The sequence below is a fragment of the Heptranchias perlo genome, chromosome 44 (genome assembly GCF_035084215.1).
Source record: "Heptranchias perlo isolate sHepPer1 chromosome 44, sHepPer1.hap1, whole genome shotgun sequence".
NCBI lineage: Eukaryota > Metazoa > Chordata > Chondrichthyes > Hexanchiformes > Hexanchidae > Heptranchias > Heptranchias perlo.
In genome coordinates, this window is record NC_090368.1 from 808,952 (window position 1) to 822,302 (window position 13,351).

General features: G+C 54.6%; 1 protein-coding gene across 1 annotated transcript in view; it reads left to right on the top strand.

The window, feature by feature from the left end:
- The window catches only part of LOC137306553 (OTU domain-containing protein 7B-like), a 31,429-nt gene extending 18,078 nt beyond the window's left edge, over window positions 1–13,351 (top strand). The window contains 10 exon segments of the mRNA XM_067975829.1: window positions 1,263–1,363; window positions 1,766–1,824; window positions 1,826–1,894; window positions 3,550–3,662; window positions 3,981–4,016; window positions 5,979–6,106; window positions 7,025–7,174; window positions 7,581–7,695; window positions 8,173–8,257; window positions 9,752–13,351. Coding sequence (XP_067831930.1) covers window positions 1,263–1,363; window positions 1,766–1,824; window positions 1,826–1,894; window positions 3,550–3,662; window positions 3,981–4,016; window positions 5,979–6,106; window positions 7,025–7,174; window positions 7,581–7,695; window positions 8,173–8,257; window positions 9,752–11,044 — 2,149 coding nt within the window. The 3' untranslated portion in view covers window positions 11,045–13,351.

Consider the following 13,351-nt stretch of genomic DNA (forward strand, 5'->3'; position numbering starts at 1 on the left):
TCCCAGCTAATGTTCCTCCATTGTCCGTAAAAATGTTAACATTTATGCTCAAACGTTGCAAGCAGTAACTATATGTTAAAGACCCCAAGTCCTGAGGAATTCCTGTCCCCTGCACTTTTCCTCCCCTTTAAGATTACGAAGTTAAAGAAGTTGAAAGGTCGTCTTGCGGGTGACTAATTAGGGCTGGAAACTGGGCCAAAGTAACGGGTTGCGTTAGCAGGCACACCTCGGGCTCTAAACCACAGATGTGTTTAGAAAATAAGATTTGGAGTTTCCATTCATGCACAAAAATAGCTGCTTATCAGGTGTTACTGTGTGTACAGCACAATGGGTAAAAGGAAGGGTCTGCTCACATCTGGGTGAAACTGAGTACACACACACACATAGGAACAGGAGTAGGCCATTCAGCCCCTCGTGCCTGCTCTGCCATTTGATAAGATCATGGCTGATCTGTGATCTAACTCCATATACCTGCCTTTGGCCCATATCCCTTAATACCTTTGGTTGGCGAAAAGCTATCTATCTCACATTTAAATTTAGCAATTGAGCTAGTATCAATTGCCATTTGCGGAGGGGAGTTCCAAACTTCTACCACCCTGACTTGGAAATATATCGCTGTTCCTTCATCGTCACTGGGTCAAAATCCTGGAACTCCCTTCCTAACAGCACTGTGGGAGAACCGTCACCACTCGGACTGCAGCGGTTTAAGGCAGCGGCTCACCACCACCTTCTCAAGGGCAATTAGGGATGGGCAATAAATGCCGGCCTCGCCAGCGACGCCCACATCCCATGAACAAATAAAAAAAACACAGGAGTGGCGACACACCCAAGGTCTCGTAGACCATCCTGAGTTCCCACCTCTTCTCCACAGCTCCCCCCACCCCCCCCTCCCCCAATCCTGGTGGATTGATCAGAGCCTGTAAACCTTGTCCACGTTGCAGAGGCTGTGTGTGAGGGGGTCATTGTGTGGGGAGCTACAAGGGGAGGGCAATTGGAAAAGCTGGGATTTCCAAAAGGTCTGGTGTCACTTCACATCTGGACTCGCCCCCCCTCCCCCTCGGCGCCGCCCCACGGCCCCTCCGTCCGCCCCCCTCCCCTCCGTCCGCCCCCCCTCCCCCACGGCACCACCTAGTGGGTGGGGGCTGTGTGTGTGTGTGTGGGGGGGGGAGGTCAGTGTGTGTGGGGGGGAGGGGGGTGTTTGCCGCGTGTGGTGAATTTTGACGGGTTTGTCCCACTGATTTTGTGTTTCTCGTTGCCCGCAGGCGTTTGAACTGGTGGGCACACGTTGATGCCAGCTGCCAACGCCTGTTACCCTTAGCAACCACCGGAGATGGGAACTGCCTACTTCATGCTGCTTCTTTAGGCGAGTGCAAGATGAAAGCCGTGACTTAAAGGTCACACGGACCCGAGCGGCCCCCCCCCCCCCGATCGGACCCACCTGAGTTCCAGACCCCAGCCCCCCATAACGGACCCCAGCCCCCCCAATCGGACTCCAGCCCGTGACCCGAGCCCCCCGATCGGTGTAACCTGAGCTCCAGACCCCAGCCCATAACCGAGCCTGTAACCCGAGGCCCCCCCACCCCGATCAGACCCCAGCCCATTACCCGAGCCGTCCCCCTCCGATCAGAGCCGAGACCCTCGGTCGGACCCCGGCCCGAGGCCCGAGACCCTCGGTCGGACCCCGGCCCGTGGCCCGAGACCCTCGGTCGGACCCCGGCCCGTGGCCCGTGTAGTGCTGGATAATCAGACTGTGGTTTGTTTACAGGGATGTGGGGATTCCACGATCGGGATCTGATGTTGCGGAAGGCTCTGTATTCTATGATGGGTAAAGGGGATGGAGAAGGAAGCTTTGAGACGGAGGTGGAGGTGGCAGCAAACTCAACAGAACAAGGAGGTAAATGACAACCCGAACTTTTCAAACCCTTCCCTTCACCTTTTCCTCCTTACTTTCCCTCTGCTGCACACTTGCCACACTGCTCCCGGTCACTGTCGAGTGTGAGCTGTAGTGTAACCGGGTGTGCTGCTCTGATCACTATCCAGTGTGAGCTGTAGTGTAACAGGGTGTGCTGCTCCCAGTCACTGTCCAGTGTGAGCTGTAGTGTAACCGGGTGTGCTGCTCTGATCACTATCCAGTGTGAGCTGTAGTGTAACAGGGTGTGCTGCTCCCAGTCACTGTCCAGTGTGAGCTGTAGTGTAACCGGGTGCGCTGCTCTGATCACTATCCAGTGTGAGCTGTAGTGTAACCGGGTGTGCTGCTCTGATCACTATCCAGTGTGAGCTGTAGTGTAACAGGGTTCGCTGCTCCCAGTCACTGTCCAGTGTGAGCTGTAGTGTAACCGGGTGTGCTGCTCTGATCACTATCCAGTGTGAGCTGTTGTGTAACCGGGTGCACTGCTCCCAGTCACTGTCCAGTGTGAGCTGTTGTGTAACCGGGTGTGCTGCTCTGATCACTATCCAGTGTGAGCTGTAGTGTAACAGGGTGCGCTGCTCCTGATCACTGTCGAGTGTGAGCTGTAGTGTAACAGGGTGCGCTGCTCTGATCACTATCCAGTGTGAGCTGTAGTGTAACCGGGGTGCGCTGCTCCCAGTCACTATCCAGTGTGAGCTGTAGTGTAACAGGGTGCGCTGCTCTGATCACTATCCAGTGTGAGCTGTAGTGTAACCGGGTGCGCTGCTCTGATCACTATCCAGTGTGAGCTGTAGTGTAACCGGGTGCGCTGCTCTGATCACTATCCAGTGTGAGCTGTAGTGTAACAGGGTGCGCTGCTCTGATCACTATCCAGTGTGAGCTGTAGTGTAACCGGGTGCGCTGCTCTGATCACTATCCAGTGTGAGCTGTAGTGTAACAGGGTGCGCTGCTCTGATCACTATCCAGTGTGAGCTGTAGTGTAACAGGGTGTGCTGCTCTGATCACTATCCAGTGTGAGCTGTAGTGTAACAGGGTGCGCTGCTCTGATCACTATCCAGTGTGAGCTGTAGTGTAACAGGGTGCGCTGCTCTGATCACTGTCGAGTGTGAGCTGTAGTGTAACAGGGTGTGCTGCTTTGATCACTATCCAGTGTGAGCTGTAGTGTAACCGGGTGCGCTGCTCTGATCACTGTCGAGTGTGAGCTGTGGTGTAACCGGGTGCGCTGCTCTGATCACTATCCAGTGTGAGCTGTAGTGTAACCGGGCGCGCTGCTCTGATCACTATCCAGTGTGAGCTGTGGTGTAACCGGGTGCGCTGCTCTGATCACTGTCGAGTGTGAGCTGTAGTGTAACAGGGTGCGCTGCTCCCAGTCACTATCCAGTGTGAGCTGTAGTGTAACAGGGTGTGCTGCTCTGATCACTATCCAGTGTGAGCTGTAGTGTAACCGGGTGCGCTGCTCCCAGTCACTATCCAGTGTGAGCTGTAGTGTAACCGGGTGCGCTGCTCTGATCACTATCCAGTGTGAGCTGTGGTGTAACCGGGTGCGCTGCTCTGATCACTGTCGAGTGTGAGCTGTAGTGTAACAGGGTGCGGGTGACCCACCAATGATCTCGGTAACCCCCCCTCTCTCTCTCTAACAGTCTGGCCTGGTTTACACGGAGGACGAGTGGCAGAAGGAATGGAACGAGTTAATTAAACTGGCATCCAGTGAGCCTCGCATTCATTTCGGAACCAATGGAAGTGGCTGTGGAGGGTAGGTATAGAGAGTGGGGTCAGTGTGGGGGGGGGGGGGGTCTGTGTGTGTGTGGGGGGGGGGGGGTCAGGGGGGGGTTGTGTTGTGTGGTGGGTGGGGGGGGGGGTCAGTGTGTGTGTGGGGGGGGGGGGGGTCAGGGGGGGTCTGTGTGTGTGTGGGGGGGGGGGGGGGTCAGGGGGGGGTTGTGTGGTGGGGTGGTGGGGGGGGTCAGTGTGGTGGGGTCGGGGTGGGGGGGGGGGCGGGGAAGAGACGACCCCCGCTCCTGGGGGGGTAATTTGTGGATGGGTTGATTCTGACTCTCCTAGTTCTATATTTCAGGAGACTGGCAACTTCGACGTTCCCTGCACTTAACAGGCAAGTGACCCTGTGTCTGTCTCTGTGTCTGTCTCTGTGTCTGTCTCTGTGTCTGTCTCTGTGTCTGTCTCTGTGTCTGTCTCTGTGTCTGTCTCTGTGTCTGTCTCTGTGTCTGTCTCTGTGTCTGTCTCTGTGTCTGTCTCTGTGTCTGTGTCTGTGTCTGTGTCTGTGTCTGTGTCTGTGTCTGTGTCTGTGTCTGTGTCTGTGTCTGTGTCTCTGTCTCTGTCATGATGTGGAGATGCCGGTGATGGACTGGGGTTGACAATTGTAAACAATTTTCCAACACCAGGTTATAGTCCAGCAATTTTATTTGAAATTTACAAGCTTTCGGAGGCTTCCTCCTTCGTCAGGTAAATGTCAGGAACTCCTCGAACCCTTCGCATTTATAAATCACAGAACAATACATGGTGATTACAGATGGTCTTTGCAACTGCCCGTTGCCAAGGCAATCACCGTGTTCAGACAGAGAGGTGTTACCTACAGAACCCCCGAATATACAGTCAACAAAAAAACACAAACAGAAAAAAAAACAGAGAGAGAGGCAGAAACATCCGGAAGGCAGAGAAAGCCAGCAAATGACCCGTTATATTAAAAACAGATAACATTTGTTCGCTGGTGGGGTTACGTGTAGCGTGACATGAACCCAAGATCCCGGTTGAGGCCGTCCTCATGGGTGCGGAACCTGGCTACCAATTTCTGCTCGACGATTTTGCGTTGTTGTGTGTCTCGAAGGCCACCCCGGAGTATGCTTACCCGAAGGTCGGTGGCTGAATGTCCCTGACTGCTGAAGTGTTCCCCGACTGGGAGGGAACCCTCCTGTCTGGCGATTGTTGCGCGGTGTCCGTTCATCCATTGTTGCAGCGTCTGCATGGTCTCGCCAATGTACCATGCTCCGGGGCATCCTTTCCTGCAGCGTATGAGGTAGACAACGTTGGCCGAGTCACAGGAGTATGAACCATGCACCTGGTGGGTGGTGTCCTCTCGTGTGATGGTGGTATCTGTGTCAATGATCTGGCATGTCTTGCAGAGGTTGCCGTGGCAGGGTTGTGTGGTGTCGTGGATGCTGTTCTCCTGAAGGCTGGGTAATTTGCTGCGAACGATGGTCTGTTTGAGGTTGGGTGGCTGTTTAAAGGCGAGTAGTGGAGGCGTGGGGATGGCCTTAGCGAGGTGTTCGTCGTCATTGATGACATGTTGAAGGCTGCGGAGAACATGGCGTAGTTTCTCCGCTCCGGGGAAGTACTGGACGACGAAGGGTACTCTGTTGGTTGCGTCCCGTGTTTGTCTTCTGAGGAGGTCTATGCGATTCTTCGCTGTGGCCCGTCGGAACTGTCGATCGATGAGTCGAGCGTCATATCCCGTTCTTACGAGGGCGTCTTTCAGCGTCTGTAGGTGTCCATCGCGTTCCTCCTCGTCTGAGCAGATCCTGTGTATTCGCAGGGCCTGTCCATAGGGGATGGGTCTGTTGAAAGAGCCCTAATAAGCTGTGATGGTGCTGGTGTGTGGAGCCGCAGGGCGGGTTTGTGCTGTGGGGTTTAATTCAATATGAAAGGCTACAATTCCCTCTGATATTTCCTCCCTCTTGGATTGGCCTGCACTGTCCCTGGCAGAGAAAGGGCAGGTCAGACTCTCCCTGCCTGGACACATGGGGAACCCATTGGAGACTGAGCTCCATGCCATGGGTACGGAGACGGAGCAGGTGCGTGGGAGAGCTGGCGAGGGGGGGGAGGGCAGCAGGAACGAGGGGGGGGGGCGGGGAGAGCAGGCACGAGGTGGGGGTGCCTGTACTGCTGATTCGGTGTCCTCGCCTGGTCACTTGCTCCACGACTGTTACCCTGGGGTTCGAGGATCTGCCTGAATTTCCTTACTCCGACCTGTTTGAATATTAAACCTGTGCCACAGTGAATCGTTCTCCGTGAGCAGGTGGTGTTGGTGCCCATGTTAATGTGAGGATGTGTGTTACAGTGTGGAGAGCTCCGAGGAGCCTGTGTACGAGAGTCTGGAGGAGTTCCACGTCTTTGTTCTTGCTCACGTGCTGCGAAGGCCAATCGTGGTTGTAGCGGATACCATGCTCAGGGACTCGGGCGGAGAAGGTGGGTGTGAATCGTCAACGTACTCCCAGGGCAGGTACGGGTTAGATACAGAGTAAAGCTCCCTCTACACTGTCCCATCAAACACTCCCCGGGCAGGTACAGGGTTAGATACAGAGTAAAGCTCCCTCTACACTGTCCCATCAAACACTCCCAGGGCAGGTACGGGTTAGATACAGAGTAAAGCTCCCTCTACACTGTCCCATCAAACACTCCCAGGGCAGGTACGGGTTAGATACAGAGTAAAGCTCCCTCTACACTGTCCCATCAAACACTCCCAGGGCAGGTACAGGGTTAGATACAGAGTGAAGCTCCCTCTACACTGTCCCATCAAAACACTCCCCGGCCAGGTACAGGGTTGGATACAGAGTAAAGCTCCCTCTACACTGTCCCATCAAACACTCCCAGGGCAGGTACAGGGTTAGATACAGAGTAAAGCTCCCTCTACACTGTCCCAGTAACTTGCCTGAGAACGTATTTCAGAACACCCTTCACTGACAGGAGGTATCCCTCTCTCTCGCTGTCCTGTGGCCTCTCTAACGTACAGTGGACCTACACACACTCGGTACTGACTGAGACTGTCAGCTGGCAGAGGGACACGTTCAGAACCTCTGGGGCTGGATTTGAATCCAGAAATACACAATATGTTCACTGATCAGACCCACCCGTAGTATTTGTCTTTGAATTCTCCTCTCCCGCACCCCCCATGGCCACGCAATGTGTGTGAGTCTAGTGAGTGTTGGGTTATCGATTATCGGGGGCATCACCGCCTACCCACGTTGTCATCACTCGATATCCCACGGTTTTGGTTGGCGGGGGGGTGCGGGGGAGGCTCGAACAGACACTGCTCTCCTGTCGGACTCTCCGTCTATCTCTGTGACCAGCCCTACTGATCGGCAGTCGATGTGCTTATTTTTACAGCGTTTGCCCCCATCCCGTTCGGTGGGATTTACCTGCCTCTGGAGGTTCCAGCTAACAAGTGCCATCGATCTCCACTGGTCCTGGCCTACGATCAGGCTCACTTCTCTGCGCTCGTCTCCATGGAGCAAAGGGAGCCCTGCAAGGAACAAGGTACCTCCAGGGAAAGATTTATATCATACTTGTCGTTGTAGAGTTCAGCTGGATGTGAACGATCCCACGGTCACCGATTGGAAGAAGAGCAGGGGGGGATTCTCCCCGGTGTCCTAGGTCAATATTTATCCCTGGTCATTCATCCCATTGCTGTTTGTGGGATCTTGCTGTGCGCAAATTGGCTGCTGCGTTTCCTTCATTACAAATCCAAAAAAATAAGTCCTTCTTTGGCTGTAAGCTGCTGTGGGACGTCCGCGATACAAACAAGTCCGTTCCTTTATGGTCCCTCGGTGTAAGTGTTGAGAGTGTGGAATTATCCAGGGATGTGAATCAGTGATCTGGTGCCGGGCTCTCTCGGCCACATCCCAGTTAGTTTCCAATATTCTCTTCTCTCTCCCTCCTCTAGCTGTGATTCCTCTGACTGATTCTGAACACAAGTTGCTTCCAGTTCATTTTGCCGTGGACCCGGGAAAGGATTGGGAATGGGGCCGTGACGACAGTGACAACGTCCGATTGGCCAGGTATGTGTGCGACCCTCCCGGTGCATAAGCCCTCGCTGAGCTGAGTGATCGTCTCCTTGTAGATTTGTAAATAATTTCACTTTCCAGGATTTTTTTTCCTGATTGTGAGCCAAAGGATTTTGCAAGAGAATTCTTTCCTACATCGAATATCTACAGACAAAGTTACACTTTGTCTGTCTCAGCAGGGGTCTCTGTGGTGCAGTACGGCAGGTGGGGGGCTCCCCCCTCAGTGCAGGCGGGGCGGAGGGGGAGGGGGAGTGGGGGTCGGGGGCTGGACAGTGACCCAGGACCCCCCACTCACGGCTCCGCTGGGTCCTGGAACAGAAACTTGTCATGAAACGGTTGTGGGTGTGTTTGATTTCTGATTTCTGTGACCTGCCCCTCTCGGGGGGGGGGGGGGTGGGGGGGTGTGAATGGAGATCCCTCTCAATCACTTCTCCCTCACCTGATTATATTTTCACGCCTGTTTCTTTCCAGTGTGACCCTTTCATTGGAAGCCAAGTTACACCTGCTGCACACCTACATGAACGTCACCTGGATACAAGTGCCCTGTGAAACCCAGGTAAGGGTCAGCTCTCCACACCACACGGAGCAGAGCATCTGGACTGGACACACCCCCCTCCCTCCATTCCTCCCCCCTCCCGGTCCGGACTGGACCCTCCACACCCCTCCCCCCGGTCCGGACTGGACATGCCTGCCCTTCCGCCCGAGATGCCTGAGCCTTTCTCGCCTCACCCATGACTCTAGCCCCATTGCCCTGATTTCCCTCCACATCTTTCAATATTTTTCCTTTTCAGTCTTTCATTGTCTGTTAAACATTGTGACTTGACTTCAGCAGCTCATTATGTTCACAGATTCCGTACTCTGATAACCCAGTGCGATTATTCCTCTTATCGTCCCTCTTCCTGATTCCAAGTCCCATTCACCCATCGCCCCCTGTGCTCACTGTCCTCCATCGGCTCCCGATCCGGCAACCCCTCGATTTTAAAATTCTCATCCTCGTGTTCAAATCCCTCCACGGCCTCGCTCCCCCCCCTCCCTATCTCTCTAACCTCCTCCAGCCCCTCAACCCTCCGAGATCTCTGCGCTCCTCCAATTCTGGCCTCTTGCCCATCCCCAATTCCCATCGCTCCACCATTGGCGGCCGTGCCTTCAGCCGCCTGGGCCCTGAGCTCTGGAATTCCCTCCCTAAACCTCTCCGCCTCTCTCTCCTCCTTTAAGACGCTCCTTAAAACCTACCTCTTTGACCGAGCTTTTGGTCACCTGTCCTAATATCTCCTTGTGTGGCTCGGTGTTAAATTTTGTTTGATAATCGCTCCTGTGAAGCGGCCTGGGACGTTTTACTGCGTTAATGGCGCTGGATAAATGGGAGGAGTTTCTGTTGCTGACCCTGAGTTTATGTTTCACCAGTGGAATAATCTTTCACTGTTTCCCTCAAATCTTTCTATTCGATCCCCTTCACCTTCTCTGATCCAGTAAATACAGTCACTGGCTTCTTTTAACATGTCTCTTTCTGGAAGGAGGGAAGATGAGGGAAAAGAATGAGCATTAAAAGAGGAGAAAAATCTGTAATTATTACTTGGCGTGTACAGCACAGAAACAGGCCGTTCGGCCCCACCAGTTTATGCTCCGCACGAGCCCCCTCCCTACTTCATCTCACCATATCAGCATATCCTTCTATTCCTTTCTCCCTCGTGTGTTTATCTAGATTCCTCTTAAATCCATCTACACTATTCACCTCAACCACTCCTTGTGGTAGCGAGTTCCACATTCTCACCACTCTCTGGGTAAAGAAGTTTCTCCTGAATTCCCTATTGGATTTATTAGTGACGATCTTATATTTATGGCCCCTAGTTCTGGTCTCCCCCACAAGTGGAAACATCTTCTCTACGTCTACCCTGTCAAACCCCTTCATAACTTTAAAGCCCTCTAGAGAAAAGAGCCCCAGCCTGTTCAGCCTTTCCTGCTCGTTATAAGCTCTCTGTTCTGGGATCCCCCGTGTGAATGTGATGAGTTGGTGGGAGTAGAGTGACTGTGTTGTGGGTTTGTGTCCCAGCAGGCCCCCCTCGCCCAGCCCGAGTCTCCCAGCGCCTCCGGAGGAGACGATGCTCGCTCGGTGGCCGAGTCCGGGGAATCGGACAAGGAGTCGGTGTGTAGCAGCTCCAACGGGAACAGCAGCAAGAGCAGCAGCAAGGAGAAAGCAAAGAAAGAGAAGAGGAGGGCGGAGTCGGTGGCCAATAAACTGGGCAGCTTTGGGAAGAGCCTGGGCAGTAAACTGAAGAAGAACATTGGGTTCATCCATAGCAAGGGCAGCAGAGGCAACGGGCAGAACGGCACCTTGGAGAAGAGCAGGAAGAAAGGCTCCTTGAAGTCGCAGAAAGGGAGCAAAGAGAGCAGTTCGGCAGAGCCTGCCTCTCCGGGAGACAATGCGGGGACCACGGTGGTGAAGTCGCCCGCCGAGCGGCAGCCAGCTGATCCCTACAAATACAACAATGACGTGAAGCTCAGTCTCAGCATCCTGCGGGCAGCCATGCAGGGGGAGCGCAAATTCATCTTCACCGGGCTGCTCACCACCAGCCACCGTCACCCGTACCAGGAGGAGATGATCCAGCATTACCTGAGTGATGCCGAGGGACGCTTCTTCACCGAGCAGGAGCAGAAGGAGGTGGCCAAGAAAGGGACGTCCAACGGCAAAAAGGCCGAGCAGGACGTCCCGGCTCAGAAACTGTTTGACTCCCAGGAGCGACTGGCTGAGGACTCTGCGAGTGAGCTGCCCGGGAACCCCTACAGTCCCCCAGCTCAGGGCTACAGCAGCCAGAGTGCCCCACAGTGTCTGGGCACCAAGCTTTCCAGCTACCATGACCCCCACTTCACCGGAGTCTTAACCATTCCCCGGCCCAGCCTGGTAATGGCCGACTTCAACTCCCAGCCGCCCAGCTACCAAGAAAGCAGGAGGCAGGTGGCTGGAGGCTCGTACAACAGCCTGCCTTCCTACGCCACGCTGCCCAGGCACTGCGTCCAAGGGCACACGCCCACGGGAAGCCCCGTCCACGCCTCGCGGCATGCCCCCCCCATAGAGACGGACGAGCCCCCCGATTACCCCACCTCCTCCTGCAACAGCTCCTACCACAGTTTCAGCAACGGCTTCACGGAGCAGTCGGACTGTCCGGGGCCAGACGGTGGCCAGGACACGGTCAAAGGTCGCAACTTCTACACTGTCCAGCAGACCCGGTGCCGACAGACAAATTGTCACTTCTACGGGCACCCAGAGACGGGCAACTTCTGCTCGTGCTGCTACAAAGAGGAGCTGAAGAAACGGGACAGGGAGCCCCCGTCGCACAAGTTCTGAGCCCAGTACTGTTTACTGCAGCTCTGCCGCCGAGGGGGGCATCACAAACGGGAGAGGCAACAACAGCCCCTCCTGGAGGAGGGGAGGGCCCAACCCTGGGGGCAGTGGATCTCTCAACCACCTGCACTGTGTCAAAATTCGAGCCCAGCGGGAGATTTGGCACCGGGATTTCGGGAGAGTCCGTACCAGGAGAGTCTCCAAACTGTTTTAATTCCCTGCCCCAACTGCCCTATATATCTTTTTCCAGAGTTGTTGATTGTTATTTTTGGTTTACTGAGTGTCGCACGAGACACGCGGGGGGAAGCTCTTACTGTTTTACACCAATCATCTCCCTGCTCCAGGGTTAATAATCATCCCATGCTGACCCTCCCCAACCACTGGTAACCAGAGGGAAAGGACCAGAGACCAATCTCAGGAGGAACACCCCACCTCCCTAAAACAGGCAGGTGAACCCCAAGAGTCAGTGCAGCCCTTAACTGACCTGTCACTCTCCCCGGTGTCGTCTTCCCGTGGGGCCCCTTAAAGGACTGTGGTATCATTACGTATTGGGAAACTCTGGGAGGGTCCAGGTGGTGTGACTGCTGCGAGGAGTTTGGGGGTTGAGGCCTGCGGAGAGAATTCAGGGTTCCCTCAAAGTGAGCGAGTTACTGATCCCTGGGGGGGGTGGGGGGGGTAGGTACATGGACCAGAGTTAGACTGGAAACCCAAGGCCACTGTTTGAAAGGCCGGGTGGAGGAGTGTACATGAACCCAGGCTACCTGATGATCAGACACACCGACAGGTGATCTAGGTGTGCAGGGGGGGGTTACAGTAATGGTGTGAGCGCGATACTTTAAGGGGAGGAGGTTACAGGGCATGTTACGATGAGATATGTACTGTGGTGCGCAGACTGGAGTCTGTTTGCTGACAGTGGTGTGTTTACACTCATTTGTCGATGGGGGTGAAGAGTCTATCGATCAGATTACTGTTAGAATCACATCAGCAGGCTGTGCCCCTCCAAAAGCCCACGACAGGGAGTGAGCAGTGCCCAATAGAGCATGGGTTAGTGATGGAGTCAGTAATTGGTGCGGGAAGATTTATTTCGAAGGGGAAGGAGTGTGTGGTATTTGGTGCTTTGAGAAATGATCAACAGCAGATGAAATTCCAGAGCTCAGTGTTCCCTGGGCTGGTCCCGGAATTCCCTCTGAGATTCCAGGCTTGGTGTTTGCTGCTATTGATTGGACTGTCTGCTCGGACAGTTCTGTGGGACTGGGCGGTGCAGCTCACTCTGTGTGTGGCAGGTGTTCAGATCTACTCCCCAGGTCACAGCCAGCAGGACGTTGTTTCATTCCCCGAGGGGTGAGGGGGTCTTCATCACTCACTCCCGCCTCCAAAGGCCACGGCATTTTAGGAAAATAGCCAATTAAATCCTATTTTAACAAAAAGGTGGAATATTCCCAATTTTCTCCATCATTAACCACTTGCTGAGCCCAGTACTGTTCACTGCAGCTCTGCCGCCGATGAAATCACAGACTCAGGGCACTAAAACATGCGATTTAAGAAAATGTAGTTACATTAATGGTTTGTTAATGATTCCGTAAAATGAACTGCCTTCCATTTATTGTTAGAATAAATTGCAGATATCAAAGTATTTAGCCAGGATCCCTGACATGGCTCAGTGGGTAAAACACTCGCCTCTGAGTTAGAACTAGGTTCAAGTCCAACTCCAGAGGGTCGGTACTGAGGGAGGGTCGGTACTGAGGGAGGGTCGGTACTGAGGGAGGGTCGGTACTGAGGGAGGGTCGGTACCGAGGGAGCGCCGCACTGTCGGAGGGTCGGTACCGAGGGAGCGCCGCACTGTTGGAGATGCCATTTTTCAGATGAGATGTTATCCCTCATACCCACCCTCACTGTAACACTAACCCTCGCACCTGCCCTCACTAACAATAACCCTCGCACCCACCCTCGCTGTGACTATAACCCTCGCACCCACCCTCGCTGTGACTATAACCCTCGCACCCACCCTCGCTGTAACGATATCCCCCGCACCCACCCTCGCTGTAACGATAGCCCCCACGCCCGCCCTCGCTGTAACGATAGCCCCCACACCCACCCTCGCTGTAACGATAGCCCCCGCGCCCACCCTCGCTGTAACGATAGCCCCCGCGCCCACCCTCGCTGTAACGATAGCCCCCGCGCCCACCCTCGCTGTGACGATAGCCCCCGCGCCCACCCTCGCTGTAACGATAGCCCTCGCACCCACCCTCGCTGTAACGATAGCCCCCGCGCCCACCCTCGCTGTAACGATAGCCCCCGCGCCCACCCTCG